At 50.1% G+C, this 22,388-nt stretch overlaps 1 protein-coding gene across 1 annotated transcript in view; it reads right to left on the bottom strand.

Moving 5' to 3' along the window:
- Positions 1 to 15,330, bottom strand: part of Rnf165 (ring finger protein 165) — a 99,823-nt gene extending 84,493 nt beyond the window's left edge. The window contains exon 1 of the mRNA XM_041640848.1: positions 14,920 to 15,330. Coding sequence (XP_041496782.1) covers positions 14,920 to 14,980 — 61 coding nt within the window. The 5' untranslated portion in view covers positions 14,981 to 15,330. The remainder of the gene's footprint in view (positions 1 to 14,919) is intronic.
- Between the last annotated feature and the right edge of the window lie 7,058 nt (positions 15,331 to 22,388).

Here is a 22,388-nt window from a genome sequence, read left to right as displayed (position 1 = left end):
GCTATCGTCAAATTAATCTCGATGTTGGAGAAATCATAGCGGCCCGTAAAGAAGACTGAGTGTGTCTGGCTCTCCAGCTCGTTAGGGCACTTCATAAAACAAGGCAGCAGCATTAATATCATCCAGCCTCTTGGACTCCACAGCAGGGGTAGCAGAGGTGAGTGGCCACCTCAGCCGGGGTCAGGACCAATGCCTGGGGCAATAGGGGAAACACCAGCCATGGTTCAACCTCCGTGGACTGTGCCCGTACCTGATGCTCAGACCTTAGGACCGGGACAACCAGTAACTCTTCCCGGTGCCCTCTGTGTGGTGTCTACACCCCAGTGCCTCCTTTCTCCCACTCTGTCCCAGCTCAAGATCCGCCTTCTCCGGGTGCCCTCCCAGGCCACTCACCGTCACTCAGGGGCCTTGGGATGTCCGCTTTACCAAAAATGATAGAGACCACACCAAATCAGCAAGGCCACCATGTTTGGCGGCAGTGGCCTCCCCTCTCCACCTGTGTTTCACAAGGGTTCGCGGAGGCAGCAGAGCCCTGAGGACAGTGATTAAATAGGTATGTACATCCACGCTTTGAGGCTAGCCTGGGTTCATTAGCACAGTCAGCCTGGCTAGGCCTGAAGATGAACCTAATGACCTCTGTCTCTATGTTGCGATAGTTATCTTGGGAATTTGGTGATGGCAGTGTGAGGGTATCATGGGGCTCAGGGGACAGGTGGGAGAAAAGAAGGCGAAAACCCAATGACAAGACACTAAAGCTTGAGTTCCTGTGAACAACGAGTATGTGTGCGTGCACACACGGAAGCAGTAAGTGCTAAGTGCGCATGACTCAAACAAGAGAGATCCTCCTTCTTCATCCATGTGAAGTCACAGTAAACAGACAGCTGTCGGGAAGTGGACCCTCTCCACGCCCCAAATCTGTTGACATCTAGATCCGGGACTTCCAAGGTTCCAGAACAATAAGAAATGAACTTCTGTGTTTGTTATTGCAACTGGAATAGACTCAAATAGTCCTAAGGACTTAGAGGAAGATCCAGGTGTCCCCAATCAACACACCGCCCCCCTCAATATGGGGGCTGCCTTTGACCAGCCTTGACCTGGGTTCCCAGGCTAATCCTTCCCATGTCGTGTTGCAGACATCAAGTTTAATGGATGTTTCTAGAAGTCATACACCCTGATTCACATATGTGCGCACATACAGAACACAAATGTCTGTGGTTGGACAGCTTGGGAAATGTTAGTGAAGGAAAACCAAAGATCTCTTCTTATGGCAGGCCCTTGCCGAGCTCCGAATGAACACAAGATGAAACTCTTCATGCCAGGGGCATATTACAACCCTGCAGGACTGTGAGCATCCGTAACCTTCCCACGGGAAAGCCACCTAGCAGTAAAGGGCCCTGGCATCTGGTAGAAAGGCATGAGACTGCACTCCAAGCTCCTATGTCACGTTCACTCCCATCTGCGTCTTCTAGAAGTCTCTAGGACACACACCACTGCTTCTCCTCCTCCCAGTCCCCATGCCCTAGAAGCATGCTAGCTAACCCCTTACTGAGAGCACCGCCCATCACTGCTTTCTGGGAGACTGCAGAGATCCTTGTGTGTTGTCATGGTCTTCTAGAACAACACCTCACTCACAAGCCTGGGCTCGGAGTAGACTATGGATGCTTGATCCCTGGGCACCAGGCAATGTTGTTCTGTCCGTTAGGGTTGACTGGGAGGGCTGGCGATGGCCCAAGTCACCTCACTCTCAACAGAGCTCCTGCCCCGCCATCCCTGCCTTCCCTGCAGCATGAACCCCCACCCCCGGCCAGCTCAGGGAGCATCCTTTAACCCTTGTTCAGCCTCAGCACCTCCTCCCCCATCATATCCGTCCCCAGACTAAGAGAACCATTTCCCACAGAGTTCAATTTCTTCAGGGCAGGTAAGGGACTGGGACCACGCATGGGCACAGAGTGAACGTTACACGGATGTCTGCTGATGCTCTTGTGTTGATGCCATCTTTCTGTCCCTAGAACCTGGCATGGGGTCCTGGGCCGAAGGCAGAGACCTGTGCTCAGTGTGCATCTGCTAGATGAGTTGAACAAACTCACACCTACTTAATCAGGGCCTCCTTATAACCTTATGACCTATTGGGAGGTCACTGTGATGGTTCCCATTTCACAGATGAATGTGTTGAGGCTCAACTTTCTTCTTCTTACCATATTCAAGGTGGTAGGAGGCAGCAGAGGATGTCTGCACATGGCAACTCCCAGCCGGCAGCCACATGTAACAGTGAGGCGTCCTGCTGCACACCAGGCCTCACCGCAGGTGCAGGACATCCCCAGCTTACATCATCGTGGCAGGCGAGAATGAGAACCGTATCGTCAGAGACTAGAACCAATGGCCCGGAAGGGTTGACCACAGGAGACCTCGGACATCCCGTCACCCCTCACCCGGCTCTTCTCAAGTCAGGGAAGCCCCCCACCAGGGCACTGGGGCAGGTTCAGACCAGCAGAGGGGAGGGACAGGAGAGGAAGCAGAGAAACAGCAGAAATGACAGGACCAGCAGGAAGGCAGGAGGAAGTGGATGGAATGGGTGGGATGACGATGAGGCGAGGGGGACCCAATACTCCAGAAAAAGAAAAGAAGACTCAGACAAAAGTGTCAGCCACAGGACTCTGACATTTACCTCTTGGATTGGATGTGGGCCCATGGCGGGCGGGGTGGGGCCAGAACTGGCCTAACAGCTACAGAATCCAGACCTCCCTCCCTTAGAGGACCCCCAGACTTCTGTGGGGTTGTGTGGCCTCTCCCCATCCCATGTGGCAAAAGACTGGTCCGCTGATCCCCAGACAGACCACGGGCTTAGTTCTGGTTATGGAGTCTGGTGATGCGTTCTCTACCCGCTTCAGGGGTGTTCAGAGGTGTCCCCAGGGAGGCTGTGGCTATGGGCCATCTGTGTCTCTGCCACCCACAACCCAAAATGGAGGCTCATTAAGTGCTTAGACAAGTAAGCTACATGCGCCAAGCCTGGCCGTTTCCTGTCTGCCTAGATCTCATATGGACCTCCCAGTACCCTCGGGACCGTTTCTGACCCCGACAGGCAGGCAGTGCTTGCAGGAGGGCAGGAAGCACACCGGTGAGGCTCAGAAAATGACCATCTTTGGCTAAGAACTTCCAGGCCTTTGCACATCTCACACTCTATAGGCATCATAGTTGGCGTCTGTCTTCTCATGATGCTGGGATTAAAGCAACTCTATCCCAACTTTTCAGAAGGGGACAGCAAGGTTCAAAGAAGACAACCAAGTTGCCCTACTGGCAAATAGTAAGCCAGATTACCTGAGGGCAATAGCTACGCATTCTTTGCTATCACTGTGTGTGTGTGTGTGTGTGTGTGTGTCCCTTTCTTCTGCTCTCTCCTACCCCCCCCCCCCACATATACACACACCACCACCACTACACCATGCCTTTCTGAAGGACACTCAGCAAATGTAGCCCCAGCCCTACCTGGGAATTGAGAAAAACTAAAGAAACCTTAGTTTGCCGTGATTAGAAAGGTTTGGAGACAGCAAACAGTGAGGGCTGCACAAACTGTGTGTGGGTATATGTAATACCGCTGATTTAAAAGGCAAATGTTATGAGATATGTATTTTATCAAAGGAAGAAGAGAGTCCTTAAGATATCTCAGGGCACCAGGGACAGCTCCCACTGTCTCCTCAGGAGGCCTCTCTCAGGCCCCAACCGTGGATTCATCCTCAAGCTCTGACCCCTTCAGCCCAGTTACAGCCCTGTTGTCTTCAAGACTCACTCAGGCCCATCTTCCCTAGAGCCGCCCTCAACTGCCCCACCTAGAGGGAGGGGATGCATGGCACTTCTACGTTGTCTTAGGTCAAGACCCAAGAGCCCACTGGCCCTCAGAGTCAAAAGACCTGGCTCTCATCCTTACGGGGACTATGGAGAACAGAGTCCCACCTCCAGCCACTAGATAGCTGGGGTCTCCAGCACAGGAAAGATGAGGCCTTGGGTCAACCAAGTATTCCTCCCCTTAAGCGCTCCCATTTAGAAGGGGCATGATGCAACCCCACAATCGGGCATGGCCTAGAATGAATATATTGCAAAATTCTAGCTTTTCCCTCAAGTTCATGTAAAGTAGAATTCCTTGCTTAATCTATCTAAAAGTTACTTTTTCTACAAATTCAGAACTGGAAACTGCAGTTTGCCCCGCCTTAACTCCAGGCCCTTTTCTGGCCCCAGACTCAGAGTTCTGGGTTCTTCCAAGCACATATCTAGATTCCCTGCTGTCTAGAGGCAGACACCCACTTGCCAGGGGGCCCACAGACCTGGAATCCATGGAATTGATAAATGCCCCTGTTGGGAGAGCCTGAGGGCAGCAACAATGGAGCTGGTCTCTGTCACCCCTCTTGCCTCTTGTCCTGTCTGTTTTGGCTTGCTCCCGTATCTCTCTGGGGAGGCTGGGGGACCCTCCAGAAGAAGCACCACCCCAGGTCGGCACCCAAGCCGAGGGCCTCGCACTGCAGCTGGCCTATCTTCTCACCCATGCATCTGTCCCCTGCGGTTCTGCAGCAGGCAACACCCTGCAGCGGGGCCACTGCAGCATCCCTCAGTTCCCTAGCGCAGGGTGCCTCCCTCCTGACCTGGGCTGACTTCTTCCTCTGCCCATAAGGTGAGGCCTAGGCTGTCACTTGCTCACTCTGGCATCCAAGGTGAGGGGCTCTGGGGAACGCTGACTGGGCCAAGACTGAGGCCTGTCCCCACACCCTTGTGGTCACCCTCCCCTGGCAGAAGCTGGATACAGTTTGGGTTGTGGGATGAAAACAGTAGTACAGGGAGATGTGAGAAGAGATGTCCAGACCTGTCTTCCATCTCTCTCCTCTTTCTGGGGAACAGGACCTTCTTCATTCAGCTCTGGTCAGAGGGCCAAGACTTCGGTGGTAAAGAGACAGGTAGTGGGAGGACTTGGGGCTTTTCACTCCAGGGAATGCGCCCTGTCAAGTAGGCTGAGGTCTTTTGGTTAGGACAGCCCAGAGTGGGAAAGGTCACATTAATCCATGTTCCCACAGAGCTCAGGAGCCAAAGCTGTCGCTCTGGGATAGGGGTAGGCCAGAAAGGCAGGCAGCCCAGAAGGTGCCCCGAGTTCTCAGGAAGGGGGTAAAGGGGGATTCTGGAAGCTGAGGAGGAAAACTAGAGCAACTTGAGCTGTCTGGTGAGAGAGGGAGCAAGGCAAACCCTCAGCTCCTGCATCAGAGGGGAGAGAAGCAGCCGCTGTTCAGGTTTCTTCCATCCTCGAGACAGGTGCTAGCTGAGCCTTGCTCCCTCCAGTCTGAGGCTCCTGCCCCTCCACCTCATCTCTGACACCTCCTCTCCTGAACTGGGGAGGCCAGCCCTAAGCATTAGGAAGCACATGTTGGCATCGCCATGCCCAAGAGACCATGCCCTAGGCAGCACACCTCATTCATGTTTCAAGGAAAGTCGCCTCCTGCCCAGCACCACTCCTTCCCTGCCTGCAGCACCCTGTAACCTGCCAACAGAAGGGCACTTACTCACCAGGTGCCAAGGCACAAGAGGCTGCCTCCCAGAGAAAAGGCAAAAAGGGCAGAGGAAGTGCAAGTTCACACCAAGAGGAAATCATGGCTTTTTAGAGCAGGAAGGGTAATTACGCCAATTATCTCCTTGGCAGACAGGAAGTGAAGTCGGAGAGGCCTCAGCTTTGGCCAGGCTCACAGGGCGGTAAGTGACAGAGAGGAAGTCAGGGCTGCTTCCACTGAGCTCTACAAGGGCCTTTATATTACTCTTGCCTCTGGCTGGCTTTTCTGCGTTCTTCATGTGACAGACCCCAGAAAGCACAAACTCCGGAGTCACCATCTGCTGAGCAGAGTCCCAGAACTGATGGGAAGACATGCTCCCTCCTGGTGGAAGAAGGACCAGTCCCTGGGCTGCTGCTGAGTTTATCCCAGCTCTAGCCCCTCGCCTGTACCCTCATCGAGCGTGAAGACAGAAGGGCCTGGTAGAGGGCAGGGACTCCAACAGTAACCCTTAGCTGCGGTGGGCCGACCTGGAGAGGCATGCAGTTCATGACACCGTGGTGCACCAGGAACGTTTCTAGGGAAATGTTACACAGTCCCTAAAAGTGAATGCCTCTGAGGACAGCGCAGAAAACTGCTGAGCTGCTCATGTTACGATGTTAAATAAAAATGGAGAGTGTAGCTGGGCCTAGTGGTGAAAGCCTCCAGTCCCAGCTATACTCTGAGGCAGGAAGTTTGAGGCTGGTCTAGACAACTTGGGAAGACTCTCAAAACTTTAAAAACAAAAAGCAAAAAAATGGGTGGGGGGGGTATTTTTAAAGGACGGGATGAACTCAAGAGTGAACAGTTGCCTCGTATGCATGAGACCTGATTCCATCTCCAGTACTGGAGACATACACTGTTTATATGCCAACTCTAGGAGCACACCAAGTGCATATACAGGTAATCGGGAAGGAGCCAGGCAGTGGTGATGCACGCCTTTAATCCCAGCACTCAGGAGGCAGAGGTGGGTGGATCTTGTGAGTTCGAGGTCAGCCTGGTCTACAGAGTAAGTTCCAGGGCAGGCTCCAAAGCTACAGAGAAACCCTGTCTTGAAAAAAAAAAAAAAAAATGGAAGGCGTCTCCTGCACATGCTCACTGGATCACACCAGGGTGAGTGTGGAAGGCATGGTGTGTATGTGCTCACTGGATCACTCCAGGGTGAGTGTGGGAGGCATCACATGCACGTGCTCACTGGATCACTCCAGGGTGAGTGTGGAAGGCGTCTCCTGCACATGCTCACTGGATCACACCAGGGTAAGTGTGGAAGGCATCACGGGCACGTGCTCACTGGATCACACCAGAGTGAATGCCCTCACTTTACTTTCTAGACTTTCCAGATCCGGATTCCGTCATCTCTGTGATGTAATGCATGTCCTCTGTGATGCCGCCAAGGTGCTCTAAGAAACACTGCAACACAGACTCCCGGCATGAGAGGCATCGCTTGTCTGTCTGTGGAAATCAGGGCACAGGCTGCACCTCTCAGACCTCTGGCAGCTGCCTCTGGGTAAGCATCTAAAGGTAAAGAACTTACCATCCCAGGACACAGCTCCCAGCTGGAGACATGGGGACAGTCCTCCAGGCATTCTAACCCTGTATTGCAGCTCCCTTGTGGGGACACTGGCTCCCTGCCGAGAACAGAAACCTCCTCATAGCCTGACATCTCCATATGGACACAGAGCCTGGCTTTCTGGAATTGCTCCTAACAGATACAAACGCCAAGCAAATACTCCTCGCATATGCTTACCTTAGTGTTGGTGGTGGCAGTGGGGTGGAAAGGGTTCCAGACAGTCTACAAACTACAGAAGACACAGGGGGATCAAGACTGGGTGGCCACCTTGGATCAATCACTTGTATCAACAAGGAAAGGGTGGCAAAGGCTTTTGGCACTTTGGGCCTCAATTTCCTTCCAGGTTCTCAATTTCTCATCACAGGCTATAGTTATACCTGGAGGAAATGAGATGACAATGGACCAACCCTGAGCTTACACCTCACATGAAACACACACCCCTTCTTGGTCTCATTGCCACACCCAAGCTTTTGATTCTCCAACTTTATTCCCCAAGATTGGTTCCTTCTAGCTTCTTCTCCCCCATGGTACAGGTGACTTTTCCTCTCACCTCTCTGCAAACCCAGCTAGGGCCCTGGCATTCAGATGCTCTGGAGTCTCTTTCCTTAAGGGTTGAAACTTCAGACTGTGACATCTGGACAGACTGGCACAGCTTCCAGAGGAGCTGAGGTTTTGAGACAGGCAGCTCACAGGGCGAGCCTAGTGGATAGGGGCTACCTGTTCAGATGTGGAGAGAGCATCAAGACAGTATGGGCAACTCTTACTAGTGAAGCTTGTGTCCCGCTCCCGCTAAGTCTACAAAAGAATCCCAGAGGTCTCTGCTCCCAGACATTGTCAAAGTCCCCTTCCCTCTGCCGAATTCCATGTTTGTCCACATGCTGGGCTGCTCATAGTTCCCCAAAGCTGGCTGTTCCCCTTGTCTCTGTCTTTGTGATCTTACACTGTCCAAGGCACACTGAAGACCTACTGTCTCTCGGTCCTCCACATCGACTTGATCCTGGTCATCCCCCTCTTCATGGCAAGGCCCATGATGGAAGCCTTCCTCTCAGTCCTTAGACCTGAACCTTGGGCCTCTAGCACACCTAGAAGGCTGCATGGCCTCCCCCTGGCCTCAGTCCCTTAGTATCAGCTCTCAGACACTGGTTTCAGAATAAGTTGCATGAACACCTCTGTTTGTCCCGTGAGTTCCAGTGGCCAAAGAAGCAAGACCATCTATCCCAAAGGCCTCAGAAACTGGTCTCCCCCTTCCAGACTAGGGTCTACATTCTAGAGACCTTGTGCTATGCAGCCCTGGAGTTAGGACTTAGAGAGACTTGTTCAAGCACAGGGCCATGATGAAACTGTAGAAAGCAACAGTTCCACACAGGTCTCTCCGTCATCACGCATGCGCACATACTACATGCATATCCTGTTCTTGGGCACTTGTCTCCCACCCCACCTGGTAATCTACCTCAGTGCACATACCACCTTCGAGGCACCCCCAACATCCCTCCACAATACCATCTCTGACTTTACATGATCCTGATCCTCGGGACAGTAAAGACCTACAGCTATAAACTGCGGGGAAGGGGGGGGGGGCAGCTATCTACCTTGTCTTTGATACCAGCTTTGAGCCAGGTGCCTTTGCATAGTTTTTACACACCCTAGGAGGTAGGTTTTAAGATGGTCACTATCCAGATGATGCTCATAACGGTCCCTAAATTCCCCTTCCAGGTCAAGACAGCCAGGACTCAAGTTCTAGACTACTCCAACTGAGGCCACTCTGCCACCCCTGTGGGCCATCTGCTCAGATGTCTCGGGGAGCCTAAGTCTTAGTGGGTCTCTCTTTGGCACCTCTTAGTGCAGTGTTTGGTCCAAGCAGGTATCTAATGAATATTCATTAACTCAAATGAATGAACAAGTAAGCGAGTGGTGGGATGGATGGGTGAACACATGAGGAACAGGCATTGCCAGCGCTTCGTCAATCACCTGACCCGACTGCTCCGAGGGAAAGCCCCGGTGTGGCTGAACCATACCAGAAGCTGACGCTAATTTGCTTCACACTATGCTAAGCTGGGAGTTTTTTGAAAGCTATTTACATCCATGGAGAAACTAATGTGGAAGTATTCTAGACATCTGGGCAGCTGTGGCCCGGATAGAACTGAGACACCCACAGTCATGGGTGAGAGTCAAGAGCCGACTGTCTTCTGGCCTCCACCTAACACCAGATTCAGCCCAAAGCCGTGGCTTCGCCACCCAAGGAAGCCACTGAAGTTCCAAAGAGAAACTTCAAGATGTTTATTTAAAGAGAAAAAGGACATGGGGAAAGGAAGGTGAGAAAACGGAAAAAGAGGTTGCTGGGCTGGCATCTGCACACGTGAGTACCAGTCTGGGCGGCCTTCCCCCTCCATATGGAAAGTACAATAGTATTTGTTGCTTTGTGGGAAATTTTTACTTAAGAAGACTAGTTAACTAGCGGGGCTTATCGAATGCTGGTCAGAAGAGAAATCCAGAGAAAACTGGAACAAGAGCGAGACTCCATCTTCTAGGGGGCCGTGGGGTACCTGATCCATTTACAGGCGACTTGTGCAAGATCCTGAAGTCAGTGTTCCTACAGCAGATGGATGGCTGAGAGAATGAAGACAGCGTGCATTGACTTTGTAGCCGTTGGGTCTTAAGTTGGGGGAGAATTCTTCGGAACACGTTAGATATTTAGTTCTGATAACCCAGGTCGTGGGTATTGCTAAGGCACAAAGGCCATTAAGCCAATTGCATTCTGTACTATTTCGGATTATTGAAAACTATCCTTGAGATGTACTGCTAGCTGGAGAATTCTGAAATACTGAACATTAACTTAAAAAAATAAAATATTAGAGTTGATTAATATTGATCTATCTTTAGGGAGAAATGAAAAGTGGCCACCCAGTTTGTTTTAATTGTCACTGAGGTTGGATGGAAGTGTTAGTTTGCTTTACCCAACTTAGGTCTCAAATAAACCAAAAGAAAATCAATTAAAGAAAACCCAGAAGCCCTTCAAGGGTCTGGCCTTGTAGACCTGCATGTCTCCCTTTACACACACCACACAGCACAAGCCTCCGCCAAGAACATCCGTGTGTGTCCATGTGTCACAGTAAATCACTTCAGCTTTTCCACCCAGGCTGGGAAGAAAAGAACAAAGAGCCAGAGCCAAGAGGGCAGCTCTTGGGGGTGGGGAGTGTCTCTCGAGGCCACAAAGAAGGCAAGGAAGTGCTGTGGTCAGGCAGCAGTGAGGTAGCAGGCCATCCTCCCTGAGGGGACGGTTGGAGGCCCGCCCCGAGACTGCCTAGAAAGCACGGACTGAGAACATCCACCAAGAGAAACGGCTTCAAAATGATGACCCCTTGAAGGAACCATGAATTTCTTTAATCAACTGATTTCCTCTGGTGTCTAAAACGCCTCATTTAACAAGGCTTGTTCTGGGCTGAAACTGAATAGATGTAATTGACAAATGCTTGAATTTGGGTTCCACTCTGGGGGCAGGGAAAACACTTCTCTGTTGGCTTTTCCAGAGCAATTATAGGAAGGGGGTAAAGACATTGGAAGGGTTCTTGCGATTCAATTTGGACACAGGTCCTGACTTTCCTCCTGACCTCCCAACCCCCACTCCACGGAGCACACAGTCTGAGACAATGGCCAGATCTGGTTTGCTTTCTCCCCAGAGAGGCCCTGGGGCCACAGATGAAGCAGCTGTCAGGCTAGCAGGCTATAATCAGCTTTAACTGGCTCACAGCCCACAGAAAGACCAGACAGATTCTTATTCCAACAGTCCCAGGTGGGGCTGACAGCCCTGGGATGGGGAGGGACCTCAGGGGCTTCTGTCCCAAGCATCTTCCTTACCAGGGATCCAAATGACAAACTTACAATTGTAGGTCTCCAGGATGTCAATACACACAGGGAGGGATGTTTTAGCACTTTGGATCATGGCTTCAGCTACATGTCACGTGTCACCCCCAGAATGATTTATAAGGACAGTAAATCAATGAGACAGTGAACAAAACGTTAAAACACAACTCAAAATGGGTTTTTCAGGTGAGCCAATACTACAAGACTGCTAGTTAAGTACAGTACCCCTTTTCTCAGCCCCAGTGTGATTTCTCCTTTCTTTCCAATGCCTTGTAGCTTGGACACTAAGATGCCAAGTGGATGGTATTGAGGACACAGGTGGCCAAAGATAGAGGATCTCTATGCAGTTGGGCTGTTTCAGTGTGACAACTGACCCTTCCCATGGCCCCAGGCTTCTATTGTTATAAGATATGGGCTACATGAGATTAGAGTCACCATATCTATACCACAAAAAGGGGAAAGGAAAAGAGGGCGAGAGAGAGGAAAGAAAAAAAGGAAAGTAAAAGAAAAGGCATTCACTCAAATCTTACAATGGGAGGTGGGGGTGGTGGGTGGGCGAGGTTGAGGACAGAGAAGCAAGGAGGTTCTAAACAGCAGGGAACGACAATAAATGGGAAAACAGCAAGAGAAAAAGCACACTAGGTTAATATAGGAAAACTAGTTCTTTATTGAGATTGTATATTAGTATTAGTGGATTCTGTGTGTAACAATGTCATCATGCACACGATACAAAAAAAAAAAAAGAAAAAAAAGAAAAAAAAAAAAGAAAGAAAAAGAAAAGGCTGGGCCCACCATGCTTCGGAAGGGTAACAGAACAAAAGCAGCGTACAATGAGCAGATGGCCGGGCTACACGACCACAGTACGGTTCAGCAGGGGAACGTCTCTAACCGAGCGTTGTACATTGTCAACTGGGGGATGTAAAAAAATACAGATCATGCTTTAGTTTTAGTACAAGAAAAGGTGAAAAGATACACAACCAAAAGGATATTTGATACATAAAAAATTACCCACAAAATAAGAACAGGAAGTAATTCAGCACAGCGGAACACGCTACCCCTGTTTAATGGAAAACCATTTTGCTGAGGTTTTTGTTTTCATTTGCGTTATTTTGTTTTTGTGCTTTTCTTTTTCTGTTCAGATTGCCAAAGAGCGCTCTGGGGAGGCTACTTATGACTGTTTTGGAAGGGCCCTCAAAGTAGGCGCCTTCTTCTTTTTCATGACTGCTGCTGTTCTTCGTTTTCAAGCAGGTCTGGCTGGCCAGGCAGCAGAGGGAGCCGGCTGTTAAAGGGGCAGCCCCGAGGGCCAGGGCAGATGTCCAAAGATGCTCTTGACATTGTACAATTAAACAATTAGGACCCTATGGCCACGGTGGCTGCCCTTAAACCAGGGACCTTGGTGCACCAGTTTTTTCAGAGGCTGAAATAGCAGCAACTGTCATTCTCATCAGAGATTTTCTTTTATATATTTAATAAATTTTGCCTCCAACTAAATTTTATGCCTGGGTGCTGCCAGGAGGCCAGCTGATGGTCACCCAGACAAGTGGAAAATGGGCTGCTACAGCCTCCAAGCCAAGGCAAAAGGAATCCACTTAACAGGGATTTACAGTGCAATGTACTCAGCTAAACAAGATGAAGATACAAAAATGGTTATTTCTCTACATCTATTCTGGAATGGCCTACACTACTACAATGGAAACTAAAAGAACAGGCTTAAGCTAGCAGACTATCTAATAGTTTTACAAGAAAATTGTGGTTTAGGACCTTTGAATTAAGCATTAGTATCCTCTATCAGAAGGTCATGAGCTCTTAGCACATTGTGCTGAATTTTACTCACAGCCCAACTCACCCCTCAGACCCTAAAATTTCCAGTGGGTGTGTTTACCGTGAAAGTTTGCCATTGCAATTCTGACGGGGCAGAATTGGTTTTGTTGGTGGAGGGGAGGGTTATTAAAAATAAATTTTAAAGGCAGCTGAACAATTTGAATTTCAAAACCTGGAACCAGCATGCTGCAATGGTATTTAGAGATTGGTGGTATTAATGAGGATGATAATGATTTAATCAGGATAATTATACTTTCAGGCTCAACACCCTTCTTAATCATTTTTGAATTTCTGCCGAGTGTAATGTTCCACACCCGTTTTAAGAGGAAATGCCAAGTAATAAGAGATAATTGTGTATTGGGGAGGTGGGGTGGCATTTCATGATCTAGCCTGACCTCCTCCTCGCCCCCAACCATCACCACACTGGCCTGAGATAGGGGATACTGCCGCTTAAATAGCAATGCCTTCCTCGGATGGAGACAGGAAATGGTTAAGAGGGTGTCACAATACAGCTAAATGCGGAGGCAGAAGGGTCACAGCGCACACAGCAGCGAGTTGACCATTCACTGAGCTACACAATGAAGAAAAAAAAAGATTTGATAAATGCAGAATGTCATCATTCTATCATCACACACAAAAAAAAACTGCAGTTCAAACAGGCCTACGGGACCAACCTTGCCTTTAGGTTTCTGGGGAGAGGCGCGGGGTTGGGGACAGTTTGAATAAAAGAGGGCTGGGCTTTCCTAGCCTGGTGCAGTCTGGCCCCTGGGGCGCACTAAAGCGCTGGCTCTACGACCCCCTCCCCCGCTCTGACTCGGAAGACCAGAGGGGATCCGCGAAGGAAAGACATCATTCTTGGAGAGGGAGGGGGTGCTCAGCCAGTGGGAATTTATGCAAACGTGGAGTGGGAGAGAAGAAACATTTCCAAGAGAAATGTGAGTCCAGAGGCAGAATACAAAAAGAAGGGAAAAAAATGAATTGATGTATCTCAGATTTGCTTTGGGTGGTGGGAATTTTGATTAAAAGAAAATGGAAGAAATGTGGAGTGGGGGGAAGATAGGGGGAAACCAAGCTATTGTTGCAGGGGAATGTAAGGAAAAGGGGGTGTGGGAAAAGGGACCGTGCAAACACACCCCATATACCACAGTTAAAAACAAAGACATCGCCAGCCTGCTGCTTGGTCAACCCCTGCCCCGGGCTAAGGCCTGGCGTGGGGCAGCTTCCCACCTCATCCTCACTCACAGCTCAACACCCAAGAAACAGACAACCCTCTCCGGACGGGCCCAGGGGTGCAAGGCAGCGCACGTCTGATTTCCGAAGCGCGTAAGCACGCGCGCACACATGTATACATGCATACACACACAGACACATGCACACGCATACATACAAGCATTTTGAACCTGTAACTGCAACTGTCATACAAAGACAGTTGCGGGGAGGGAGGTATGCAGGGCCACAGAATAAGGGCAATGGAAAAAAAGGATTAAATGAGAGAAAAGGAAGGGACAAGAAGGTGTAAGTACCCATGAGAGGGAAGAGCTTGGAGCATGGGATACGGCTGATCCCAGCTCACTGGCCATTGGCCTTAAGGCTCCCAAAATAAAAATTACAAAACAGAACGAAATACACATATGCCCTTTAAAAAAAAAAAGGAAATCACAGAAAATTAAATCTATTCACCACCACCACCACCCTCTCTCTCTCTCTCTCTCTCTCTCTCTCTCTCTCTCTCTCACTGCACGCACACACACACACACACACACACACACACACACACAGCATGCATCTCCCTTCGGTCACACAGGGCTAGGTAGGGGAAGGGGCTGTGATTTGCAGGAACCACGTCCGCCGCAAATAATAATAAAAAATATGGGGCTGGGGAAGAAGGGACCCAAATTCACCAAACCCTAACTTCACTATAAAAGCTCCCGCGAGGGTGCCACCCCACACTCGGGGGTCTCCCCAGAAGGGGGTGGGAAGTAGCACTGCTTGCCTCGCCCGGCGGCTGTGCCTGCGCCCCCGCCCGCCGCGCCCGCCCCCGCCCCCGCCCGGTGCCTGCGGCGATCCGCGCTCGGAAGGAAGCAGACCCCCGAAAGGAAAAAGCGATACCTCTGTTTCGCACAGAGCCAAACACTGGAAGCACGAGATAGCCGACGTGGACCAGGACCATCCTGGCTCCTCGCGCGGCGGCGGCGGCGGCGGCTGCGCGCGGGCCCTTTGTGGCGCGGCTCCGGGGCACGGGCGGCGGGGCTGCGGGAGCCGCCGGGGTGGGAGGCGGAGCGCGGGGCGCAGGCGGCGGGGCGGCGGCTGGCGGGGAGACAGATGGCCCATGGAAAGGCTCCCTTCCCGGCCCCTCTCGACATTCAAAGGCGCTGGGGCCGCAGCTGCCGCCACACAAAGGCGCGCGCAGCCAATGGGAGCGGAGCGCAGCGCGGCGCGGCCTCGCCGGAACCGCGGGGGACAGCGGGGACCGCGGGCGCGCGGGGCGGGGGAGGAGGTGACGGCTAGAGGAGCGGGCGGCCAATCGCGGGGCCCGCTGCGGTGCGCGCGGGGGAGGGGGGACGGCCGCGGGGCGCGTGGAGCCTGGCGCGGTCCTCCGGCCGCAGCGCACGGCGCTCTGCACACACACACACACACACACACACACACACACACACACACACACGGGCTGCGTGCACACGGAGCATGCACACGCCGGGAGACGTGCTTTCGGACATGTGGAGGTGCGTTCGTCAGCGCCGTGACAGGCAGCGAGTGCACACGACCCAGAGGTCCCCGGGCACCGCACACGGGTCACTCGGGGACGTGCGCACAGAGGCTGGCGCACGTGCAGAGCCTGACTGCAGGCGCAAGTGAAGCTGGAAAGCCAGCAAGCAGCCTCAAACAGCACCCGGGTACTGCCGCACAGACACATTTGCACACAACAACGAACAAATGCCTTGTGAAAGCAGGATGCGTGCCGAAAACGCATTCCCAAAGACACACAGATGGGGACACACAATGCAGTCGCGGGTAAGACTGCACACTCCTAGCTCTCTGCCCGACACACTGCAATCTTGCTCTTGCAGAGCATAAAGCTCCCCAAAATTTGCTTAACTGAAAAGCACACATTCCCTGAGATGTGCACACGACCACTGCAATAACACACTGTCCAGAAACCCAAGCTGCCTTCACCCTTCACCTGCTCTGGCTCCGGCATCTCCAGCCATTTCACAGGCACGCCCACTTCCACATTCACAGGCAAATAGGTGCAGATTTGCACGTGGAAGCCCAGGTACCATGTCACGTGTGACCCTTGGCCAGCCAGCTAGATATGTGGAGATCAAAACACCTTCTAAAACTCTGTAGACAGAGTAGACAGCCCAGACTGCCTCCAGCACATTTGGCCTACCTGGTAGAAAGACAGAGTGAAGGCTTCCCAGTCCATATCAAAGCCAGTGACTACTTTAATTCATCTAGTATGGACTAGCTGGGAAACCACATATGCAAGTGGAAGGAATCTCACCCCACTCAGGACATCCATCTGTGCTCAGTCACGGCACTGAGAGCTGGTGCACACAAGCTTGAGAACTACACAAGCCCAGAATGCCTCAGTAGTGCCAAGAGGAAATCCCATTGAGCCTCACTACCACCGCGAGCCACAGACGCGCCACCGGGTGCATGCTCTGAAAGGGAGGTAGCTACCCTGGAGAGGGGTAGGAGCTAGCGGAGCAGTTGAAAGGACTCCAGCAAAATGTCCTCGGACATTCCTGAGACTGGCGAGCCCCAGCGAACTGCGGATGAAGGCAATCAGGGAAACCTAGCAAAGCCCCATGCCCCGCCCTCACGTAATCACCTCAAGCGAGCCTGCCAGCCATTCTGTCCTGTTTTGTTATCTGTTAAACATGCCACCACTAAAAAAGTCCAAGAACAAAGACTTTAACCAACCCCGAACTACAAGAATTTCCTCTGTCCTCCTCCAGGCCTTGCCTGCCACGTGCACGTGCAAATGTTCCCGCTGTTGTCATAATCTACATATTTTTACATTTAAACACGTGGCTCATTTTCCTGCCCTTTAATAGTCCAGCTAGTGAGTGTGGTACGAAATTACTTAGTCATGAGTTACTTAGGCTACTGACTCGTTCCCAGTTTTCCATTATTATAGAACATGGCCCCCTGCATTGGCTGAACCATAAACTGACTAAACTCCTGGGCCCGGCATTCTTTAGTCCTAGAAGGCAAGGTTTTGCAGATCTTGCCATATACTGCGTTAAAAAAATAATAAAACCTACTCGTCAGTACTACAACAACATACATTATGTCCGCTCCAATGTCAAGTTGCTAGCCTTAGGGAGGCATTTTATTTTTAATCACACATTCAGTTACAGCAGCTCACAGGGTTTCTTATTATCTAGTTCAGTCTTGGCATCAGTGTGGTAAGAGTGCAAACTCTGACACCAGATTGCCTGCCTGGCTTCCCAACCTGACTCTGACAAATTTTCAACCCTAGGTCTGGAAAATGGGGGTAAAGACGGCAGCTTTACCCTAGAATTAATCTGAGCGAGTGTATTGGGGGCCAGGAGAGTACACAGGCTTTTCTCCAACCTGTCCTTCTCTCCTGACCCATCACCTTCTTCCATCCAGTACCACTTATGACTGCCTGTTTAATGCATTCAGGGTCCAGCAGACAAAAGTAATCAATGACAGAGCAGCAATCATGACTACACCTAAGAACTGCAAACTTTGAATTCAAGCACCAAGTGCCCACTGCTCCTTATACCAACATCCACCACAGCACAGGTCTGTGAAGAAGGAACTATTGTGGAGTAGGAAGAGGAGTTTCAATGTTAACGAAACCTTGACCCAGCATCTAATAGTTCTCAGCCTCAATATACCCAAGTGTCTAAATGGGCACAATATCTCCTGCCACACATCTACATCATCATGGGTTTGCCATGAGGAGTAACTGAAAATAATGCAGAGAAATACAAAAGCATAAATGCAATAGGGGCTCCAAGAATGAAGCGTGGTTGTTATTTTGCCCACATAGGCTTTACAGATGAGGAAACGGGCTCAGAGACAGAGTGTGAACAAGGCAGCCATCATTCCAGGCTGAGTTAGAGCCTGAATCCATAGCTCCTTAGGTAGAGTCTAGGTATAACTCATTTCTCTCTCGTTTTTAAACCCATAATGTTGGGATAAGTGTTTTCAACTCTCCCTCCCATTAGTTAAAATCTACTGAAAGTCCACTAAAGCATATTCCCATTATGAAATGGTTCTGTGGACATTTTCTACTTCTTGAGGAAAGGCGGTAGCTTCTTCACAGATTGTTTCCGTCCATTGCCCAAAGTCATGCACTGCTTGCTTGCAGGCTTAGCGTGAGTCTCAACAAGTCTACGAAACAAACAGTGAAGGCCCGTTTGTACTTGCTGAGCTAAGACGGAAAACATGGTCCTTTAGAGTCAGCAGTGTCAGGGACAGGGGTCCAGCCCAGTGGCAAAGCCCCTCCCTGACATGCATGTGATCCTAAAGCCAATCCCCATGACAGCAAAAACAAATAAATGAGGGCTGGAGAGAGAAGGCTCTGGTTAAGGGCATGTGCTGCTCTTCCAGAGGACTTGGGTTTGATTACCAGAGCTCACCTGGTGCCTCACAACACTCTGTCATCTGAGATTGATTCCCTCTTCTGGCCTCTGCAGGCACCCGACATGCACGTGGTACACAGACTTACATGCAAGCAAAATACCCATACACATAAAATTAATTAACTAATTTATAGAGAAAAGGCAGAGATTGAACAGAGTCAATGCTATCTTTTGTCCCAGACCCACACTTCCAGTCCTCTCTTCCTGCTCCACTGTGGCCACCCACGGAAAAAAAAAAATTTTCTACAGCTCAACATGTTTCTGGAGCCTAGAGCATCTGTTTTGAGAACAGCCTCAGAGCCTGTTCGGTTTGGATACAAAATATTCCCAGTGGCTCATGTGTTGAGGTTTGGTCTTCAGCTGGGGGAGTTACTGAGCAGTAATTGAACAAAGGCATTTCCTAATCAATAGATTAATCTGTAGCTGTGTGCACTATTAAAAGGAGGGGTCTAGGGGGAGGGAGACTATTGCAAGGGTGAACCTGGCCCCTGGCCCCTTCCTCTCGGTTTGCTTTCTGGATACTGTGAGGCGATCCCCACTACTCTACCCCTCCACGCTCATCACCATGATGTCCGTCTTATTCTGGGCCCTAAAGCACTGCAGCCAGAATTGATCTTTGGTTGGTTTTCTCAAGTATTTTTCACAGAGATGCAAAGCTAACACAGAGCCCAGCACTGATCCAAGCTGTGAACAATCGTTGCTCTTGAATCCACAGATGAAAACAGTCCACCACAGGAGTCAAGGAGATAGAAAAATGTCCGAGCCTAATGATGAAAAATCCCCTCCTCATCTCCATGCCGTGCTGGTATCAAAGTCTGCGCAAAGCAGTGGTTCTTCTCTGAGTGAACACTCCCCCACCCCCCAGACTGGTGCCTCCGTGTTGAGCATGATTGGGCTTACAGAGGCAGTCAGCTGCAGAAAGTGCCTCAATTTCTGAGGGTCAGGCCATAAACTCAAGAATCTCCAGGCAGTGGTGATGCATGCCTTTAATCCCAGTTCTTGGGAGGCAGAGGCAGGCGGATTTCAGTATGTGTGAGGCCAGCCTGGTCTACAAAGCAAGTTCCAGGACCGTCAGGGCTATGTGAAGAAAAGAAAAAGAAGTGGTCAAGAAGAACCTCTCACACAGGCCAGGGAGAGGGTGTGGTGGGATTGAATAATCAAGAAATTCTCTTAGTGGGTCAGGCTGAGATGAAGACCTTAAAGTTTGGATCCATCTGAACAGGCTGAGAAGCTTGATTTGACACTGGGGACAAGTCTCAGAAGGAATTTCAAAGAAAGAAAGAGGAGGTGCTGGCGGGTGGTGGGGGGAGCCCGGGGAGGAAGGCGAGGGAGGTGGAGGGGACCCTCAGCCATTTGGGATGTAGCTCTGTGTGCAGGCTGATCTGATAGGCTGGGCTGAGCTACGCGTAAGAACAGACGGGACCGGACTCCCCATTCGTACTCTGCAGGCAGTCACAGCAGAGCTTGGGTGCCAGCAAATGCTGGAGCAGAATGAGGTAGTTCCGCTCTAGCCAAGTCCCCACATGTACAGTGCCCCTCTCCAGTGCCACAGGGAAATGATCCTAGCCCCTGACTGTCCTAGCAGTGAAACTCAGAGATGTCGTGGGGTGGATTTCTCAGAGGACACCGCTCCTTCTAGAGAGAGGCTAGAACCTTCCCTTTCCTCTCCTGACTGCAGGCTGCTAAGATGTGAATTTAATAGGAAATAATGAAGAAGGAATTTATAGTGTCACCCACATGACATCATACTTCCAGGCAGTTACCTCGATTGACTGCCATTATCAGCAAAAGAAAGGCAATGGGACATCGTGTCACTGCTCAAAAACAGTTACCAGCTGAGGACACACCACCACCTTAGTCTTTCCAGAAAGTGGATCAGAAAGTTTGATCAGAAAGACTCTGATCAAACACCCCAGAGAATATCAATCAATAGGAAATGGAAATGTAATGAAAATCCTTTGGAGATAAAATCAATGATGAGCAGGTCAAAGGCTCAACGGGACACACCAACCATTCCTATCAAAACTAAATTATCAGAAGAAAAGGGGTGACGGAGGGGAAGCCTGCAGAGGCACAAAAGATCAGTCATCCACGCGGTATCTAGGCTTTTGTGAAACGTAACTTGTGTAATTTGGGAAAGGCGGTAGCTGGCCTTTGGGATTCTGAGGACTGCTGTGTTCAGAACAGAGAGTGGTGTTGCAGTGGTGTCTGCACAACCTTTCCCCTACCTGATGATATATATGAAGCTATCTAGAGCAGAAGTTTTCTCATCTTCCATATGCTGCGGCCCTTTAACACAGTTCCTCATGTTGTGGTGACCCCAACCATAAAATTATTTCATTGCTACATCATAACTGCAGTTTTGCTACTGTTATGAATTGTAATGTAAATACTTTTTGGAGATAGAGGTTTGTCGAAGAGGTCACAACCCACTGGTTGAGAACCACTGGTCTGGAAGGTTCTTACTGCTCAGCAGAAGGAGGATAGATGCATATAAATGAAACCATACCCTTGCGGACAGGCTTTGAGTTAGTAATTGGGAAAATACATGAAGGTCCATTATGTGTTTTTCCTACATTTGTCTTTGAATTATTTTCAAAAGTAAAAGAAAGCAAAACAAAGTAGCTAGTAACCATCCTTGGCTAGTAGCCATCTTACCTAGTAGCCATCCTGTGGCTCTTGCTTCTGATGGTATTGGGTCAGCCCCTGTTGTGATAGCATTGCTATGGTCACTCTACTCCTCCTGTCTTAGCCTCTTTTAGCTGCTTACAGCACGCCCTCCAATGGTGGCAAGGGAACACCTGCATGCTGCTGGTTATAGCTTATGCAGAGGGCCAAGGAAATATGATGGTGTATCTGTGTCTGTGTGTGTGTATCTCTGTGTGTCTTTGTGTGTGTGCATGTGTGTGTGTCTGTGTATATGCATGTGTGCCTATGTGTGTGCATGTGTGTGTGTGTATGTGCATGTGCATATTGCATGTGTGTGTGCATGTATGCATTCATGCACCTGGCAAGGATCTAAAGCTTGTATTTGGTAGGCAGCAGGGAGCAACAGCACTGTGAGAGTTGGTGTGCAGGGTTAAGACAAAAAATGTGTCCATACACAAAGTAAGCAGGGCAGTAAACAGGGCCCGGACATCAGTTAGGTGGGTTTGAAAAAACAGGTACCAGAACATCATGTTGAGTCTGAACACAAGTGCAAGGGTGGAGGAGAACACACCGAACATTCCTAACCAGGGAAAAGAATGTTCTACCGACAGCTTTCCTATGACACATGAGATTCCAAAAGCCGTGCCAAATCCATCTGTCCCCAAACCCAGAGTGGCACCACTCAAAGGCCTCTCAAACTCAGCTCTGAAGGGCAAGCTTTCTCCTTGTTACCCATACAGTGGTTTGGCTCTCAGCATGTTCTGACTGGACAAGAAGACGACCAAAGTGATGCTGAGGACCTGCTAGCAGCCCCGGCATCTGCTCTGCTCTTCTTTGTTGATGAAGTAACCTCTTATTCTTACTTGAATATAATGACTACATTTCCCAGATTCCACTGCAGTCAAGCATGGCTCTTGGCTCACTTCTGACCAATGAGATGCAAGCAGAACTGCATGTGGACTTATAACAAATGCTCGTCAAGGCAGAGAGTTATGCCTTTCTTCTTTTTGGTATCATTTGTACTAACTGGAAGGTGGGTATAAAGGCTGGAACTGGAGCATCCATACACAATAAAGTGGAAAGGACAGGCTGGAGATGCTGAAGGGGCAATTTGAAATGTCTTAGATACTGAGTGTCTTAGTTAGGGTCTTAGTCATGATGTGAAGAGATACCACGACCATGGCAACTCTTATAGAGGAAAACATTTAATTAGGTGGCTTACAGTTTCAGAGGTTTAGTCCATTTTTATTATAGCAGGACATAGCAGCATACAGGCAGACATGGTGCTGGAGAAAGAGCTGAGGG

The sequence above is a fragment of the Microtus oregoni genome, unplaced genomic scaffold (genome assembly GCF_018167655.1).
Source record: "Microtus oregoni isolate MIOR12 unplaced genomic scaffold, Mior012 000065F_ref0000479, whole genome shotgun sequence".
NCBI classification, from domain to species: domain Eukaryota; kingdom Metazoa; phylum Chordata; class Mammalia; order Rodentia; family Cricetidae; genus Microtus; species Microtus oregoni.
The sequence above is the reverse complement of the archived record's forward strand: the minus strand, read 5'-3'. Positions and strand labels throughout refer to the sequence as shown.